The sequence below is a fragment of the Oncorhynchus mykiss genome, chromosome 11 (genome assembly GCF_057628025.1).
Source record: "Oncorhynchus mykiss isolate SJ-2025 chromosome 11, ASM5762802v1, whole genome shotgun sequence".
Taxonomy (NCBI): domain Eukaryota; kingdom Metazoa; phylum Chordata; class Actinopteri; order Salmoniformes; family Salmonidae; genus Oncorhynchus; species Oncorhynchus mykiss.
The window spans coordinates 38,746,448-38,766,283 of NC_143032.1; the positions used below are offsets into that span (position 1 = coordinate 38,746,448).

At 41.6% G+C, this 19,836-nt stretch overlaps 1 protein-coding gene and 1 long non-coding RNA gene across 3 annotated transcripts; one reads left to right on the forward strand and one right to left on the reverse strand.

Annotated features, from left to right (window-relative positions):
- Positions 1–1,961: 1,961 nt before the first annotated feature.
- Positions 1,962–12,672, reverse strand: LOC110536620 (uncharacterized). The gene is made up of 3 exons (XR_002475490.3): positions 12,574–12,672; positions 12,270–12,425; positions 1,962–2,588 (listed from the first exon to the last, which is right to left on the reverse strand). It is a non-coding gene; the product is annotated as an uncharacterized LOC110536620 (long non-coding RNA).
- An 869-nt stretch (positions 12,673–13,541) lies between these two features.
- LOC110535673 (enkurin) lies at positions 13,542–18,988 on the forward strand. Of its 2 annotated transcripts, none has more exons than XM_021620820.3 (5): positions 13,542–14,150; positions 14,434–14,579; positions 14,666–14,898; positions 15,082–15,228; positions 18,625–18,988. In XM_021620820.3, exons 1-5 carry the CDS (start codon positions 14,071–14,073, stop codon positions 18,796–18,798), a joined length of 780 nt encoding a protein of 259 aa, XP_021476495.3. In that variant the 5' UTR covers positions 13,542–14,070; the 3' UTR covers positions 18,799–18,988. The 2 variants fall into 2 exon arrangements, with proteins under 2 accessions (XP_021476495.3, XP_021476496.3); XM_021620821.3 differs by having other exon boundaries at positions 13,846–14,016.
- The last annotated feature ends 848 nt before the right edge of the window (positions 18,989–19,836 follow it).

Genomic DNA, 19,836 nt, shown 5'->3' on the forward strand with positions numbered 1-19,836 from the left:
AGTTTTAGTACTAGCCCGTGTCATCTCCGCTCTAGTACAATGGCTGTATGGTTCTCACATCGTCTCGCCCTATTAAGATAATATATGACCGAGCCAAGGCCAGCTTGTGTAGATAAGCCTTCTAGCCAGTCTGGCTATAAGTTCATTCATTTCTACCATGGTACAGACAGTCATTGTTCTAATTCATGATTATATTTACACACATTATATTCAGTACTAGGATTAAAAAGAGAATTCATACATATACAGTAACATAATAGTATTCTGATTAGTACATATACAGTAACATAATAGTATTCTGATTAGTACATATATAGTAACATAATAGTATTTTGATTAGTCAGTCCTGATTGAAATGTATACATAATTAGTCATTATTGATAAAAAATTCCCTTAACAGCTCTGGAGGTGCTGGGCTAGAGTGGGCATTCACCCTTGAAGAGTGGTGCCAAGGCTACGCACCAGTGCTCCCCCACAGCCCGGTCTATCCCGTGCCTCCTCCACGGACTAGGCCTCCAGTAGGTCTCCCCAGCCTGGTGAGTCCGGTGCCTGCTCCACGGGCCAGTCCGTGGTCCACAGCGAGGGTGCCCAGTCCGGTGCCTGCTCCATGAGCCAGTCCGGGGCCCCCAGCGAGGGTGCCCAGTCCGGTGCCCGCAGCGAGGGTGCCCAGTCCGGGGCCCACAACGAGGGTCCGGGGCCCGCAACGAGGGTCCGGGGCCCGCAGAGAGGGTCCCCACACCAGAGGCGCCACCAAAGCGGGGTGAGCCAGAGATGGAGCGAGGTCTACGTCCCGCACCAGAGCCGCCACCGTGGATAGATGCCCACCCGGAACCTCCACTATAGGTTCAGGTTTTGTGGCCAGAGTCCGCACCTTTGGGGGGGGTTACTGTCACGTCCTGACCTTAGAGAGCTGTTTTATTTATCTATTTGGTCAGGTCAGGGTGTGATGTGGGGAGGGCATTCTATTTTTTGTTTTGTATGTTTCTTTATTTCTATGTTTTGGCCGGTTATGGTTCTCAATCAGGGACAGCTGTCTATCGTTGTCTCTGATTGGGAATCATAATTAGGTAGCCCTTTTTCCCTCCTTTCAGTGTGGGTAGTTATCTTTGTTAGTGGCACTTTGCCCTGTAAGCTTCACGGTTGTTTTTCATTTCTTGTATTGTTGGCGACATTTCATAATAAAATAGAAATTTACGCACACCACTCTGCACTTTGGTCCTCTTCTTTCGACGGCCGTGACAGTGGTGGGGAAAAGGATGGTAAAGAAGAACAGAGAAAACATTGACATGTCTCTGAGTTTTATGTTACTAGGCAAGTTCATCTGCCTCTTCCACTAGCCTCGGCTTTATTCTGTTATCTTGTCATCTGGGTTCTTCTACTCCTCTTCCTCTTTTTCTCTGTACTCCTCGGGGCCCTGCAGCTCTCCGGTGGACTGCCGACCCTCATTCTCCTCTTCATCCTCCTCATCGTCCTCCCTCTTCATGAGCTCCATGTCTTCTTGGCGGTCGTCTGACTCGGCTGTGCAGATGCCGTAGCATATCAGGATGATCGTGCACAGCGGCAGGCCAAACAGGAACGAGCCCAGCACCGGGAAGCTGCAGAACACCAACTGGGGGGGGGGGGGGGGGGGGGGGGGGGGATGAAGGGGGTAAATAGGTGATGAGGAAGGGATTGAGAGAGGGGTGAAGGGGGGTGGGGTCGAAGATGGAAAGGGAGGGTGTTCAGGCCAAACCAGACAATTTTGTGAGAAGACCGATTTTCGGCATGTCTCATGCTCTGTCACCTTTCACCGCAGGTGCCAATGCGGTTTATTGAGACGCATCCAATGCAAAAAAAACGATATCTATTGTTTAAACTGGCTGATTTTTATGTGGATTATTTTATTATTGTAATTAGATTTATGCGAGGGTCTTAGGGGGTTATGTTAACTCCCCGCTTTGTGTGTTTTGGAGGTGGTGTGTGTGTGCGTGCGCGTGTACCCCGAGGGCAAGTTGATGGCTGCCTTCTCATCTCGTTCACTGTGAATTACCGAGGCTAGCAGGGGCACTACTCAAAAACAGACCACTCAGAGTGCTCAATTCACATTGAAGATTCCCTTGAAATATATTTTTTTACTGTTTTGAATTCCTACTTGAGTGAGGCATGCTTGCACTTCAGACTTTAAAAAAGTATGAAACTTCAATAGGTAATTTTAGGTGGGAAAAATATACATAATCACTTTCCTTTTCCCCTCAGGTGACGTTTTTCCTGCTGAATCAGCATTTTTCAGAACACTACATTGCACTACAATACACTTCCCTCCCAGCTCTAACAGAGTTCTTCTGACCTCCTCTCTATCCTTCTCATTTCCATCCCTCTCTTTGTGGTCTATTCTTTTGCTCTCTCTCTTTACTTCCAGGTTTAGATTCAGATCAACTTTATTATCCCAGGGGCCTCCTGAGTGGCGCTGTGGTCTAAGGCACATCGCAGTGCTAGCTGTGCCACTAGAGGTTCTGTTGCAGCCGTCCGTGACCGGGAGACCCATGGGGCGGCGCACAATTGGCCCAGCATCGTCCGGGTTAGGGCAGGGTTTGGCAGGCAGGGATGTCCTGAAAAAGTGGAGAGCAACACTTATGCAGCTCCACTATACAGAGCATGGAATAAAAGAGTCGCCATATCTGTTCTAATTTGATTTTGAAGAAGTCTCTTTCCCCTTGTACCCTCACTGACATTTTCAACCTCTCCCTGACCGAGTCTGTAATTCCTACATGTTTCAAACAAACCACCATGGCCAAAAGATTGGAGAATGACACAAATATATATTTTTTTAAGTCTGCTGCTTCAGTGTCTTTGGATATTTTTGTCAGATGTTACTATGGAATACTGAAGTATAATTACAAGCATTTCATAAGTGTCAAATGCTTTTATTGACAATTACATGAAGTTGATGCAAAGAGTCAATATTTGCAGTATTGACCCTTCTATATCAAGAGCTCTGCAATCCACCCTGGCATGCTGTCAATTAACTTCTGGGCCACACTGATGGCAGCCCATTCTTGTACAGTCGTGGCCAAAGGTTTTGAGAATTACACAAATATACATTTTCACAAAGTCTTCTGCATCTGTTTGTATGATGGCAATTTGCATATACTATGAATATAAATATGCTTGGAGTTTGTCAGAATTTTGGGGTTTCTGTTTGCCTCTTGAGGATTGACCACAAGTTCCCAATGGGATTAAGGTCTGGGGAGTTTCCTGGCCATGAACCCAAAATATCGATGTTTTGTTCCCCGAGCCACTTATCACTTTTGCCTTATGGCAAGGTGCTCCATCATGCTGTAAAAGGCATTGTTCTTCACCAAACTGTTCCTGGATGGTTGGGTGAAGTTGCTCTAGGAGGATGTGTTGGTACCATTCTTTATTCATGGCTGTGTTCTTAGGCAAAATTGTGAGTGAGCCCACTCCCTTGGCTGAGAAGCAACCCCACACATGAATGGTCTCAGGATGCTTTACTGTTGGCATGACACAGGACTGATGGCAGTGCTCTCAACTTGTCTCCTCCGGACAAGCTTTTTTCCGGATGCCCCAAACAGTCGGAAAGGGGATTCATCCGAGAAAATGACTCTACTCCAATTCTCTGCAGTCCAATCCCTGTACCTTTTGCAGAATATCAGTCTGTCCCTGATGTTTTTCCTGGAGAGAATTGGCATCTTTGCTGCCCTTCTTGACACCAGGCCATCCTCCAAAAGTCTTCGCCTCACTGTGCGTGCAGATGCACTCACACCTGCCTGCTGCCATTCTTGAGCAAGCTCTGTACTGGTGGTGCCCCGATTCCGCAGCTAAATCAACTTTAGGAGACAGTCCTGGCGCTCGCTTTTTTGGGCGCCCTGAAACCTTCTTCACAACAATTGAACCGCTCTCCTTGAAGTTCTTAGTGATCCGATATATGGTTGATTTAGGTGCAATCTTACTGGCAGCAATATCCTTGCCTGTAAAGCCCTTTTTGTGCAAAGCAATAATGACGGCACGTGTTTCCTTGCAGGTAACCATGTTTAACAGAGGAAGAACAATGATTCCAAGCACCACCCTCCTTTTGAAGCTTCCAGGCTGTTAGTCAAACTCAATCAGCATGACAGAGTGATCTCCAGCCTTGTCCTCATCAACACTGACACCTGTGTTAACGAGAGAATCACTGACATGATGTCAGCTGGTCCTTTTGTGGCAGTGTTGAAATGCAGTGGAAATGTTTTGGGGTGATTCAGTTCATTTGCATGGCAAAGAGGGATTTTGCAATTAATTGCATTTCATTTGATCACTCTTCATAATAACATTCTGGAGTATATGGAAATTGCCATCATACAAATTGAGGCAGCAGACTTTGTGAAAATGTATATTTGTGTCATTCTCAAAACCTTTGGCCATGACTGTAGTCCCTGTGCCCAAGAAAGCGAAGGTAACCTGCCTAAGTGATTACCGCCCCGTTGCACGCACGTCGGTAGCCATGAAGTCCTTTGATAGGCTGGTCATGGCTCATATCAACACTATCATGCCCGAAACCCTAGACTCCAATTCGCATACCGCCTCCACAGATGATATAATCACACTCCACAGCGCCCTTACCCACCTGGACAAAAGGATCAACTATTTGAGAATGTGTTCATTGACTACAGCTCAGTGTTCAACACCATATCAGACCAAAGGACAGCACACTCTGACAGATTTATAGAACATTTGTAAGATATGGTGTTCCACATTAAAATGGTTCAGTTTGCATTAAAAAAAAATATCTGTTGCAATTTCTTTATCTTTGCAAAGGCACAGTCATTGAATTTCAGTTTAAGGGTCTATTTCGATTCCCAGGTACTTATATGTGGTCACTCTATCGACGGATTCCCCATTGATCTTCGTAGGGGGTAGTGGAGTTTTGTTCCTTCTGAAATCAATTTCCATGTCTTTTATTTTCTTAATGTTTATTTAAAAAAAAAAAAGTTATCTGCCCAACAGTGGACGAATTTTGAAGTTGCTCTATCAAAACCTTGAGAGGCTTGGTCTGTGTGGAGGAAACCCACAACAGCAATGTCATCTGCATATTTAAAAAATGTGTGGGGTGCGTCAGAGGCTTGACAATCGTTTGTGTACAGTGTGTACAGCATGGGTGAAAGTGCGCAACCTTTAGGGGCTCCTGTATTCACTGTTCTAGATGTAGAGATGGAGGAGTTGAACTTCACTTGTTGAGTACGGTTCACAAGGAAGCTATTCATCCACTTAATCAATAGAGAGTTGACAACCAAATTCACCAGCTTATCTACCAGTAGGTGGCATTGGATGGTGTTCAATGCAATACTGAAAACAATTAATACAATTTTCAACTAGGCTATTTGCCTTTTTTAAATGTTTGTAGATATTGTTCAGTATGACCAGTAATGCATCATCTACATCCCTGGAGGCACGGTAGGCGAATTGGTTTGAGTCTAATTGGGATGAGAGGCCAAAGAAATATATATTTTTCTTCATTATTTTTTCTAAACATTTCATATGTTCAGATGTCAGGGCCACAGGGTGTAAATCGTTATTTTATTTTGGCATGTTGTTTTTAGGTATTGGGACAATCAGCGACTTCTTCCATAAGTCTGGAATTATCTCACTGTTCAGTGACAGCTGGAACAGCTTCTGGAACAGTAATACAAGCTGGTCTGCGCATACCTGAATTGCCTTGCTGCTGACACCATCCGGACCATAAGATTTTTGTGGGTCGACACATTGAATGTATTGCTTGACGTCATTCACAAAGATCTGTATATCAACAGCTGGTATGCTGTCTATACTGCAGTGGCGTGCCGTGGGCCTGGGGGCTGGGCCTTCAGTGAGGTCCTACACAGTCCCACCCGAATTAATCCACCTCTTATTACCATCATTATGATGCCATGGCTCTAGACACTATACATTTAGACAGAAACGCAGTATAAAACCAGGCGTTGCGTCACCTTGAAATTGACATTTTCATTCATAGAATTGCAGGGGAAGAGTACAATACCTTTTCATTGTGCAGCTCCCGTTGCCCTGCGCGCTTGTTCGTTGAGCTGTAGATCCACTCGGGTGTCCCCAAAAGTTTTCAAAAGCACCATTGCTTGTAAGTGCCCAGCCGTGTCTCATTGCTGCCTTGGTTAGACAACTCAAGTTTGCAAAGCCAGTGTGGCTCCAAACACCAAATCTATCACTTGCAAATAATAGGCATTCCCAGCAGTACAGTTTGCAGTGCTTCTCGGAGCCTGTGAGCCATTGATAGCGCTCGTAGTTGGAACTTTGAAAGTGGCGAACGAACCCCTTTCCCGCCCGTGACAGGTTTTTTAGACCCCTGGCAACACATGATGGCTGAATATGATTGGATAAAAGATCTAACATAAAGACCAGCCCTCCAAATCTCAACCTGGGGCTGGAAGCAGTGCAACCAAGAGGAAAGCTATGAAATTAAGAGTATAACTCTTACTCTGGGGAATAAGTTAATACATATTTGTGGGAAAATGTATTTAAAAAAATATATATATTCTGATGATGTTTAGGCCAGCAGAGAAGGCCTTGCTGGCCCTGACGGCCCACCACTGCTATACTGTCCACATAGAGACATGGCTTTGTTATACTGGTGACAAGCAGGGGAATACTACTGGGCATCAGAGAGTAGCTACACAGGATATTGTACAGAGGGGTGTTATTGTGAGAGAGAGTAGAGAGAGTCCTCAGGCAGCAGCACCAGGCATGGCAGCCATGAGGTAGGCTTGCACGGGCCTGGGGACCAGAACTCCGGGACTTCCGTTGTGTTAGGATTATTGTATAATTCATCTGAGTGACTTTATAATACACAAGGGGGGAAAAGGATCTAACTTTTTCAGCTGCCATATAGTGGAGCATATTATAATGCCAAATACTGACACTGGAAATTGATGATGGACGACACAGACACCTCGCTGTGGGGAGAGGAAGAGGAGATTTTTACTCTAAAAAAGGTCACGGAGATATCTCAATAAAGGATGATTGCAATCCTTCCACTGCAAAAATCAGACAGGTGTGAGAATTTATTTTTACGGATTGAACCCTGGTCTTCGGTGGGGAAAGAGAAGTATACATGTGTTTCAGCGAGGAGCAGGACTGCAATCCATGCTCACTTGTCCCAATTCGACCCATAGGGCTTCATATTTGACATCCAGACCCTACTTAAAAGACACAGGAACATAAAGGTGTAATATTTTCCTATAGTGCAGATTATCCCTCTACCCTTATCATATAGGGCCAGGAGTTTTTCTTACCTTTTGACCTTGACCAAGGAAACCCCCACATATCATATCAAACATTATGCCAATTAAATAGTAGATTAGAGTAACAAAAAAAAAGGTCTATAGTCAAGATGCATCCAAGATACATGCATTCCTTCTTTTTGATGTGACTTGACATGGTATGAATAAAAGGCAATGTGACACAGTGTTTTTGGAGTGTCATCTCTATTTTTATGCAAACAGTGTGCGACTATGGAGGCAACATGGGCCCCTGACGGTCACAGTTAATGAAACCTTTACAAATTAGAGCTGACAACTGAATCAGAGGAGGTCCAGCACTGGGCAGCCTCACATCTGAGATGACATGCATACACACAGGACACATACAGTCACACACACACACACAGTAGACAACTACACAGCCCAGCTAAGACAAAGCATGTTGTGCATCACTGTGCCACTCCACATCTCAGATGTGCACACCCCAGCTGCGATAAGGCAAGCCCCCATACACTCAAACACACACACACACAACTGTGCCACACATACCCCCATCCATCACTGTGCTACTCTATACACACACAACAGCCATCCTGAATAAACAGTCAGCTCATTCACCTTTCAGAGAGCAGACTGCGAGGGCTTTTCAGTAGCACTGCCACACAACATTTTATAGAATGGTTCTGTTACAGCCATTACCTAGAATGAGAGAGTCGCCCCAGTTATGGCTCATCCAGTTTCCACCCAAACTCAAAATAATGAATGCCTACCAAATGTGAGGCTTTGTCGCGCCGTTGTTACAGCACTAATCCTGTGCTCAAACAGACAGGCAGAAACCAGCCTCACTTAGACAGACAGTCCTATGTACTGTAAGTAAGTAAGTAAGTAAGTAAGTAAGTAAGTAAGTAAGTAGGTAGGTAGGTAGGTAGGTCCTTCCTTCCTAAGGGAGCAGGGATTAGTGGCCATTGGCAGGCCAGGATTTAATTCCTCAAAGGAGGCCAATTAATCCTGGGCAGACTTGGCCCGGAGCCATCCAAAACAAATCACAGCTAGGACACACACACACAAGCATGCAAACACAATCGTGTAATCACTACCAACCCAAACACACATTTGAACATGTATTTATATTCTAATCTCTATCACACAGTGTCAGCATTACACAAACACATTTATACGGAGACTTGATTACACACAGGTGGATTGTATTTATCATCATTAGTCATTTAGGTCAACATTGGATCATTCAGAGATCCTCACTGAACTTCTGGAGATAGTTTGCTGCACTGAAAGTAAAGGGGCTGAATAATGCCCAATTTTTCAGTTTTTGATTTGTTAAAAAAGTTTGAAATATCCAATAAATATCGTTCCACTTCATGATTGTGTCCCACTTGTTGTTGATTCTTCACAAAAAAATACAGTTTTATATCTTTATGTTTGAAGCCTGAAATGTGGCAAAAGGTCGCAAAGTTCAAGGGGGCCGAATACTTTCGCAAGGCACTGTACATAAATGCTATTCTAACACACATATATATACACAATATTTAAAATATATATATAATAATAATAATAATAACAATTAACAAGGGTAACTATTTACATATTTTCTATTTACAATATTGTGAAGACCCTCAGTCCTCTACACAATATTGTGCTGCTGGTGCCATGGCCCATAGCAGTCTCTTTCTGCTCTAAAGCAAAGGCTTACTGAACAGGTGGTGCTGGTGATGGGGCATTTCCTGTGACAAAGGGCACAACGACGTATCCCTACTGTGCCTTTTTTGCCCTGAGGCACATTCATGCCTGCATAGATGAATCTGGGCAGGTGAACACCACTGGTTGGAGCAGAAGGGACAGAGGTAGAGGGGACAGAAGGTGCTACAGTGGACTTGCTGTAGCTAGCAAGCTCCTGGATGAGCAGCTCCCTGAAGGCTAGCTGTGAGATGGGGGGCTGTCCACAACTCTTAGCCATTTCCTTCTGGAGGATGATGGCATTCACCACAGCAATGTCAATGAAATGATAGAAAAATGTCTTGTACCATTTCATGGTCTTGTGGAGAACATTGCAGTATCCTATCAGCGCATATGACAGGTCCACACCTCCCATCCTCTTGTTGTAGTCCTTCACAGCAGCTGGAATGGAGACATTTTTTGTGGTCCATGCCCCGGCACCGTCCTTCACACACCTGACAACGCATCTATCTATTTCCTCTATAATTTGGGTTAAATCTGTATACCTAGACTTTGTTTGAGCTTTTCTTGATTTATTCGCCATATTTTAAATATATAAACTTGTTGAAAATGCTATTGAATATGTACTGCTATGCGTAACACCCGTGGCTCCATCAAGTAGGATTTGAAATGGTGAATGAACCTCTTTTACGCCAGAGTTTACGACAAAGGCTGGTCTTCAAACGTATAACCATTACATATTGCCGTTTACCTCAGCTCATTGGCTATCTTCCAAGCTAGATTTAAAGATGATCAGTGGTCATTGGGCCAAAACACAGTCAATCAACGATAGACCGGTCCTACCATTGGTGCGCAATGATGTCATTGATTGGTGTCTTCAAATCGGTTTGTTTCGGTCAATATGTCTCGAGAAAAGAACCATCAAGTATGGTTGTGTTAGTAACAACCAGAGGATTGCAATGAAACCAACCATGACTGGATAAACGTTTGTTTAGTGTGTGTAATTACCACGAACGCATCTTCCAAAGTTGAATGAGACGGAAATCCTGATGCAAGCGGTTTACAAATGTTTTGTGTTAGGCTATAAAAATTGATTTTATCAAACAAAACGAACATTCACAGTGTAGTAAGGACACTTGGCATTGCCACCAGAGGAAGATCTTCAATGGTACGCAATTTATTTTATTGTTATTTTTTACTTTCATGACGCTAATGCTTGGTTTGAAAATGCTAGTAAAACTTGTGTGCGTGGCGCCGTCCTCAGAAAATAGCATGTTTGCTTTCACAGTAACAGCTTTTTGAAATCTGACACAGCGGCTGGATTAATAAGACGTTCATCTTTTAAATGATGTAAGATACATGTATTTACAAGAATGTTTACTATAACAAATGGTGTATTTAGAATGTTAGCTCTCTGCAGTTTCACCGGATGTTGGCCTGGTGGAAGTTAGTGTCTCACCTACCCTAGAGAGGTTAAAACGTAAATAATCGATAAAATTTAAGACGGAGTATACTGTGTTCAATTGCGGATAAAATGAATGTGGAGCGAGTTCCAGGTCACGCGCACCAAACAAAAAAGTACACCTGGCTTTACACTCAGAAAGGTAAGGGCTACTTCTTCATTTCTCAAAGGAAAAACATCAACCAATTTCTAAAAACTGTTGACATCTAGTGGAAGCCATAGGAACTGCAACCAGGTGCCTCAAATCTAGTTCCCCATAGAAAACCAATTGAAAACAAAGTGATCTCAAAAAAAAAAAAACTCCTGGATGATTTGTCTTGTGGGTTTCGCCTGCCAAAAAAGTTGTTATACTCAGACATGATTTTAACAGTTTTAGAAACTTTAGAGTGTGCTCTATTTAAATATACAAATTATATGCATATCCTAGATTCTGGGCCTGAGAAAAAGGCAGTTTACTTTGGGCACGCTTTTCATCCGGAAGTGAAAATACTGCCCTGTAGCCCAAAGAGGTTTTAACAATACATTTGTGGAGTGGATATACTGCAAAAGGTACAGGGATTGGACTGCTGAGGACTGGGGTAGAGTCATTTTCTCTGATGCATCCCCTTTCTGATTTTTTGGGGCATCCGGAAAAAAGCTTGTCCATAGAAGACAAGGTGTGTCATGCCAACAGTAAAGCATCCTGAGACCATTCGTGTGGGGTTGCTTCTCAGCCAAGGGAGTGAGCTCACTCACAATTTTGCCTAAGAACACAGCCATGAATAAAGAATGGTCCCGACACATCCTTCGAGAGCAACTTCTCCCAACCATCCAGGAACAGTTTGGTGACGAACAATGCCATTTCCAGCATGATGGAGCACCTTGCCACAAGTGATAACTAAGTGGCTCGGGCAACAAAACATCGATATTTTGGGTCCATGGCTAGGAAACTCCCCAAACCTTAATCCCATTGAGAACTTGTGGTCAATCCTCAAGAGGCGGGTGGACAAACAAAACCCGACAAATTCTGACAAACTCCAAGCATTGATTATGCAAGAATGGGCTGCCATCAGTCAGGATGTGGCCCAGAAGTTAATTGACAGCATGCCAGGGCGGATTGTAGAGGTCTTGAAAAAGAAGAGTCAACACTGCAAATATTGACTCTTTGCATCGACTTCATGTAATTGTCAATAAAAGCCTTTGACACTTATGAAATGCTTGTAATTATACTTCAGTATTCCATAGTAACATCTGACAAAAATATCTAAAGACACTGAAGTAGCAAACTTTGTGGAAATTCATTTTTGTGTCATTCTCAAAACTTTTGGCCACGACTGTACTATATGTGAGAGCAAAAAACAATCATTCTAATGTACATATTTCTAAACACCTCAGAATGGTAAATAAACTACTTGAAATTGACTGGGGTAAAAATGTGTCTTTTAATCGTTATCAAATGTCCATCAACACACTGGGAGAATATGAATGCTACCATGATTTCAAGCACTGAATTCCTTAACATTTGACATAATTTACTATCAAATTAATCTGTTAGTGATGTAATAATTGATTATAGGGCCTTGATTTTCTTCTTGACCAGGAAAACTGTAGTTCCTAATTCCACACCATAGGCGATGTCATCAACATCAATCTACATCAAAATCATTCCTAATAATTTTCTATGGTGTGTATCATTACATATATTGAGATCATGATTCCCATCTCCCCTATAGCCCCAGAGGTTAGGCCCTGTGCCTGAGGAGAGCTGAGTAGCTTGCTAGCTGCAGACATAGACATTTTAGTTAACATAAATATCACTGATTTAATTTGACCAAAACAACTTCTAATACATATTGTATTGCTACATATTGTAATATATATTGTGATACCTCTCACTCTGCTCTTGGAAGCTATGCTCTGATTCGAAGAAACATCCGGAGCCCCTTCCTTGTGTGGAGACTCCTTTCCAACTTACACAAAGAGCACGTTGTGTCTCCTCATCATAGTCAACCATCTGTTTGCTTGGAAGTTCTCAGACTGCTGGCCTGGAGAGGACAGAAGACATACACACAAACAGAAACATTACAGTTAAGATAATGTCTTTGACATCAGTTAAAATGCTTAGCGACGGAACACAGGGTGAACGAATCATGCATCAGTCAATAATTATTTTATTTAAATGTTATAGTCTACCTGGATAATATTTTACAGTACTTTAGCTAGCCATTCTTGTACTAGAGAAAGAGCTGATGGACCAAATTCAGCCACATTGGCTTGTTGAACGTCGACATACTCTACAGCAAAGTAAATGGACAAACTTTATTTCGCGATTACCGTACTACATGTAAGATAAGGCAAACAAAAACAGACAATCTAGGAGAAAAAGAAACGCACACCTATTTAGGAGTGGTGCTGGCTAGCGGACTAGAAAACTTGAAAATAAAGGGGAGCCGCACACTCTAGGAGCTCAGATGCAAAAATGTAATATCCAAGCTTTCTTCATCAGAGTATAATCACAAACACTGCGGGATGACTCGTTTATATAGTGTTAAAAGACACACAGGTGTCTGTAATCATGGCCAAGAGTGGCCTAATAGCATTGGTTAATTCTCAAATATTAAAATGGCATACAAAGAACAGCATACAAAAAAACTAATGGATAGCATACGATCATAAATTAATTTTAGACTACACACGCTTACAAACAATTACAATGGCAAAGTCACAATAATCACAAGAATGGCTTCAGATCAAAGTCTACGTTGAGACCTACGAAAGAGCTGCTTGGTTAATCTATCAATTCAGTCACATTGGCTTGTTGAACATCGACATATTGTACAGCAAAGTAAATGGACAAACTTTATTTCGCGCTTACCGTACTACATGTAAAATAAGGCAAAACAAAACAGACAAATTGCTCTACGATTAGACAGGCCACTTGTTTCTATTTTCGATGCACCATCCTATTAAACTTATTAAATGAAGATACAATGTAGTAATCAATCAGTAACAAGGCCTATATATGGATGAAAGAAACAAAGATATTACACTGTGGTAGTAATACTGTCTTCTATTCGCCATTTCAGGGGCATTACAATGTAGCGCTCAGAGTGCGCTCTAGGCGTTCGTAAATTCAGAGCGTTTCGCTCTAAGTTCAGAGCGCACAATGGACGCTCTGGCAGGGGAGTAGGGTTGAACCGAGCGTTCTAGGCTCACAACGGCAGTCAAGCACGACTGGCTAAAGTTAGCTAGCTTGCTAGTAACTTCCAGAAAAAAATGAGAGAACACCTCAGTCTGACCATTTTACTCGCCCAGCAGAGCTGGTTAGGGGGTTTTCATGTTATCCAGAGCATTGGTGACTGTAACTGTGCTTCTGGCAACAATTTAATTACGCTTTTTTCCCCGACGTTTAATGACACCGGCCATATCCAAAGCATGTTGATGGTCAGTTATCCTGCGCTCTGCCACGCTCAGACGGGAGTGCTCTGACATCGGAGTAGACAGCCAGAGCGAATTTACAAACGCTCCCTTAGATTGAAACACGTTGATGCTGATGTCGCAATCAAACCGCGACAGTTGCCCAGGGAACTTGTCAAACAAAACATTCCAGACATTTGAATGTAGAGCCGGCTAGAGGTGACTAGCTAGCTATTATTTGCTTCTCAGAAAAAAAGTGCATATTCCAGAAATATGTCGACCACTATGTATCCAACAGAAAGTATTTACAACCTTATTCCAAGGGAGGAGGTTAAAATAGAGAAACCACCAAGGTATGACTGCCTATAGCTAGCAAACGTAGCTAGCTAACAATGTAACTGTATGTAGGCTACATTGTAGCTAGCTAAACTTATTTGCACCGTACACAGCCGATGGCATTTTTACTGTACCCAGCTAGCCACATATATTTATGTAGCCTATGTTTCTGTGTATTGGGAATGTATAGAGATACTTTGTTGCCACAACCTGCACAGTGAAAAAGACTGCACATTCTTCTGACTCATGCCATGTCCTGTAATAATCTATCAATCTTGTCTTTTTTATTCCATTGTCAAGGTATATGTCAAAGTTTAGGGCACAAGTTAAGCATGAGAAAATGCTGAAGAAGCCTACCAACAAGACTATGGGACAAGTAAAAGTAGACTTGCCCTCTCCAGAGAAATATCTGCTCAAGCACTCCAAGGAACCCAAACTTCCTGAAAGTAAGCAATAGGATGAGATTACATCTCAATATCACTTTGTTTGGAGGTAATTTCCTAACTCTGTGTCTATGTTGTTATACCCTTAGAGCAACCATTTTCATATTTGGATGATGAGACTTTCAAAAAACCACAAATACCTGCCAAAGCAGACAACCCACTTATGGGCATTCACACCAAAAAGGACTTTGTAAAGACAAACGCCTTTGAGAACATCATGGCAGTGCCAAAAAAGCCACAGCCTATCTATGCCGACACTAAAACTGGAGACAAACAGCTCCTGGAAAATTCAGGACTACTCCCAAAGTACATCAAGAAAAAGGTGAACTTATTACATATGCAAATAGTGTTTTTTCTTTGTCTGTCAAGCAGGTAGTGATTTGTCCAAGATTTTGATTGCTATTCAAAGAAAGATACTTATATGCTTATTGCACAAAGACACTCAACCTATTTGAACTGAACTGAAGAGGAGCCCAACATAACTATTTTCCCATCCCCTCTCTAGGACTTTGGGAAGACCCCTGAGTACTTGCAGCATCGCACTGAGGAGGTGAGGAGGGCTCAGGATGAGTATGACAGCTTTGTCAAGGAACACATGAGACAGGGCACCATGAAACAGCTCTCTGAGGATGAGCGAAACAACATCCTACAGGTAAACCACTTAGGTCCTTAGAACCAAGCCAATAGAATCTGACCTAGAATTATTCATAAAGTTTCATTACATTCATGTATGTGTTTTAGTTGATTAGTCATTTAGATAAGATTCAATATTTGAACAATGTATCAAATGATAAATAGGCTTACAAAGCACTAGCATACATTCAAATTGAATGAAGGGTGTGAGAGGGGTAAGATTTGTGTCTGTTAATTTTTGGAACACGGATGGGCATTACGATTATTTAAACAAATATATATTTTATTTATGATGAAAAAAATAATAATTACGAAACATACACATACAAACGACAACATACAGAAGCATACAAACATCCACAACATCACCCCTGCCCAGACCCACCTACTCACACCCCCATCTCCAGTGCATCATCACTCCGCCACATGGCCTCAAACTGCACCATTTTGTTTCTCTCCATCGCCCACTCACTTTCAACATTTGGATAATAAATAATTTGTATTTATTATGGATCCCCATTAGCTGCTGCCAAAACAGCAGCTACTCTTCTTGGGGTCCAGCAAAATTAAGCCAGTCTATACAATTTTAAAAACATTACAATACATTCACAGATTTCACAACACACTGTGTGCCCTCAGGCCCCTACTCCACCACTACCACATATCTACAGTAATAAATCCATATGTACAGTGCCTTGCGAAAGTATTCGGCCCCCTTGAACTTTGCGAACTTTTGCCACATTTCAGGCTTCAAACATAAAGATATAAAACTGTATTTTTTTGTGAAGAATCAACAACAAGTGGGACACAATCATGAAGTGGAACGACATTTATTGGATATTTCAAACTTTTTTAACAAATCAAAAACTGAAAAATTGGGCGTGCAAAATTATTCAGCCCCCTTAAGTTAATACTTTGTAGCGCCACCTTTTGCTGCGATTACAGCTGTAAGTCGCTTGGGGTTATGTCTCTATCAGTTTTGCACATCGAGAGACTGAAATTTTTTCCCATTCCTCCTTGCAAAACAACTCGAGCTCAGTGAGGTTGGATGGAGAGCATTTGTGAACAGCAGTTTTCAGTTCTTTCCACAGATTCTCGATTGGATTCAGGTCTGGACTTTGACTTGGCCATTCTAAAACCTGGATATGTTTATTTTTGAACCATTCCATTGTAGATTTTGCTTTATGTTTTAGATCATTGTCTTGTTGGAAGACAAATCTCCGTCCCAGTCTCAGGTCTTTTGCAGACTCCATCAGGTTTTCTTCCAGAATGGTCCTGTATTTGGCTCCATCCATCTTCCCATCAATTTTAACCATCTTCCCTGTCCCTGCTGAAGAAAAGCAGGCCCAAACCATGATGCTGCCACCACCATGTTTGACAGTGGGGATGGTGTGTTCAGCTGTGTTGCTATTACGCCAAACATAACGTTTTGCATTGTTGCCAAAAAGTTCAATTTTGGTTTCATCTGATCAGAGCACCTTCTTCCACATGTTTGGTGTGTCTCCCAGGTGGCTTGTGGCAAACTTTAAACTACACTTTTTATGGATATCTTTAAGAAATGGCTTTCTTCTTGCCACTCTTCCATAAAGGCCAGATTTGTGCAATATACGACTGATTGTTGTCCTATGGACAGAGTCTCCCACCTCAGCTGTAGATCTCTGCAGTTCATCCAGAGTGATCATGGGCCTCTTGGCTGCATCTCTGATCAGTCTTCTCCTTGTATGAGCTGAAAGTTTAGAGGGACGGCCAGGTCTTGGTAGATTTGCAGTGGTCTGATACTCCTTCCATTTCAATATTATCGCTTGCACAGTGCTCCTTGGGATGTTTAAAGCTTGGGAAATCTTTTTGTATCCAAATCCGGCTTTAAACTTCTTCACAGCAGTATCTCGGAACTGCCTGGTGTGTTCCTTGTTCTTCATGATGCTCTCTGCGCTTTTAACGGACCTCTGAGACTATCACAGTGCAGGTGCATTTATACGGAGACTTGATTACACACAGGTGGATTGTATTTATCATCATTAGTCATTTAGGTCAACATTGGATCATTCAGAGATCCTCACTGAACTTCTGGAGAGAGTTTGCTGCACTGAAAGTAAAGGGGCTGAATAATTTTGCACGCCCAATTTTCAGTTTTTGATTTGTTAAAAAAGTTTGAAATATCCAATAAATGTCGTTCCACTTCATGATTGTGTCCCACTTGTTGTTGATTCTTCACAAAAAAATACAGTTTTATATCTTTATGTTTGAAGCCTGAAATGTGGCAAAAGGTCGCAAAGTTCAAAGGGGCCGAATACTTTCGCAAGGCACTGTATGTATAGTGTGTATGTTATCGTGTGTGTGTGCGCCAATGTTTGTGTTCCTTCACAGTCCCCACTGTTCCATAAGGTGTTTTTTAATCTGTTTTTTAAATCTAATTGTACTACTTTGGTCAGTTACTTGATGTGGAATGGAGTTCCATGTAGTAATTTGTGTTAACGATGGAGGATTGGTTGATTTCCAGTTAAGTATACAGGTATCTCACTGCACCCTCATATGCCATGTCTTGAAATATGCAGACAGACGGATTAAAAGTAAATGTACCTTGTAATACTTCTGACAGCCAGCTTTCTAACACCACCCATAACTTTTTGAGAAGGCATGTATTATTGAGTCACTGTTAGTTTTATACTTAAGACATGACTCTGCCACATTTCCTCCATCATGTGCTATTATCAGTTATTTAAGTCTTGGTTCCAGTAGTTTATCTTTTTTTCAAAGAGATTGTCAGTTGGATAGGCTCTCTGCAAGATTTTATATATCTTACATATCATATGAATATCCTTTTCTAACTCAAATATGGTTCCCTCAAGATTGTCCAAAATATTTCAAAATTAAATTTCTTGGTATGAAACATTAAGTTGCATGTATTTGAAAAAAATCTACATTGGTCAGTCCAAAATTGCTTTTCAATTCTGTCATGGAAATAAATGCATTTTCATATTACCATGTCATTTATGCCTTTAGTTTTCCATGTGGACCAATTTATTGTTAGATTGTTCCATAAGGTTGTGTTTTTAGGAAGTGATATTGGTTATTGTAGAATACGTTTCATTTTCTTCCATATTGTTATAGTGTTCTTAACTATGAAGTTGTTAATGTTCTTAGCTTTATCCTTAGAAAATAGACACTTAAAACCACCCTCTAACTTAGGAAGATGTAAAACATTCATTTTTATTCTACAAGTTTTATTTGCCCATATATAGTCTCTTATGGCCAAGTATACTTTTTTTAAGCTGATCTTTGGTGGGGTAATTAGTATTACAGAGAATAAATATTACGCTGACATACACAGGCTCATTGATAATTAATTGTTCCTGAACAATAATGGAAAGATCATCTCTTAGCCTGTGTGACTGATGGATCATCATCTGTCCAGGGCTTGAAGATGAACTGGGGGGAGCTGCACCATCAGTACCAGGGACTCTCTGTTGTCACGGACACCACCCCTAAGAAGTACCGCAAGGAGCGTCTGGAGCTGGAGATGAAGCAGCTGGAGAGGGACATTGACCTCATCGAGAGATACAAGACTATATTCATCGCCAACAACTAACACACGACACCTCTTTTCTTTAGTGTCAAATGGCAAATACATTGTAAACAGATATTCAGTGAAGAAAAAAACTACTGCCCTAAATGCTAGATGTGAAATTGTCTGGAAAATAGTCATATAACTCTCATTACCCCTGTTTATGATTTCACTTTGTTTTGGAAAACTAAATAAACTCTGCACTATATTTTAAGATCTTTTGATGTTATTTAATCTCAAACACAACACGTCAGTATTTGATGTGCTGTTTTTGTTAATTTTTTCATTCACTATGGTAAATGCGTTTTTGAAGGTCTGCTTATAAGCTGTTTAAAGGCTAGGGTCTATTTTTCTCCACTTCCTGTCTGACTGACGTGCCCAAAGTAAACTGCCTGTTACTCAGGCCCAGAAGCCAGCATATGCATACCATTGGATAGAAAACACTTTGAAGTTTGTAGAAATGTTAAAATAATGTATGAGACTATAACACAATAGATATGGTAGGAGAAAATCCAAAGACAAAACAACCAGAATGTTGTTTTTTTTGAGAGCCCATGCTCTTCCAATGGAACATAATGGGGTCATATCCAAATCCAGCTCCCAGATTGCAATTTCTATGGCTTCCACTAGATGTCAACAGTCTTTGTTAAAGGTTTCAGGCTTGTATCTTTGAAAACGAGGAAGAATTCTGAGTTTTGGTACTGGGAGTCAGAGTTCGAAATCAGCGCTCAGCGAAGGGGACGTGCACCTGCTAATTTAGCTTTTCTATTGAACATACTTCTTTCCCTATGAAATATTATAGTTTAATTACATTTTGGGGTACCTGAGGATTAAATGGAAACGTATTTTGACTTGTTTTAACAAAGTTTTGGATTCCTTTCTCTGCATGTTGAACGAGTGGATTACACAAATCGATGGCGCCAATTAAACTGACTTTTTGGGTTACAAAGAAGGATTTTATCTAACAAAACGGCCATGCATGTTGTAGCTGGGACTCTTTGAAGTGCATATCAGAGAAAGATTTTCAAAAAGTAAGTGAATATTTAATTGCTATTTGTGATT

What these genes read in the sequence shown, in the direction of transcription:
- LOC110535673 (XM_021620820.3), top strand. Translation starts at nt 14,071, where the DNA reads ATGTCGACCACTATGTATCCAACAGAAAGTATTTACAACCTTATTCCA. An exon ending in AAAATAGAGAAACCACCAAG is followed by an intron (nt 14,151 to 14,433) that starts GTATGACTGCCT and finishes TCCATTGTCAAG; the next exon opens with GTATATGTCAAAGTTTAGGG. An exon ending in AGCGAAACAACATCCTACAG is followed by an intron (nt 15,229 to 18,624) that starts GTAAACCACTTA and finishes TCATCTGTCCAG; the next exon opens with GGCTTGAAGATGAACTGGGG.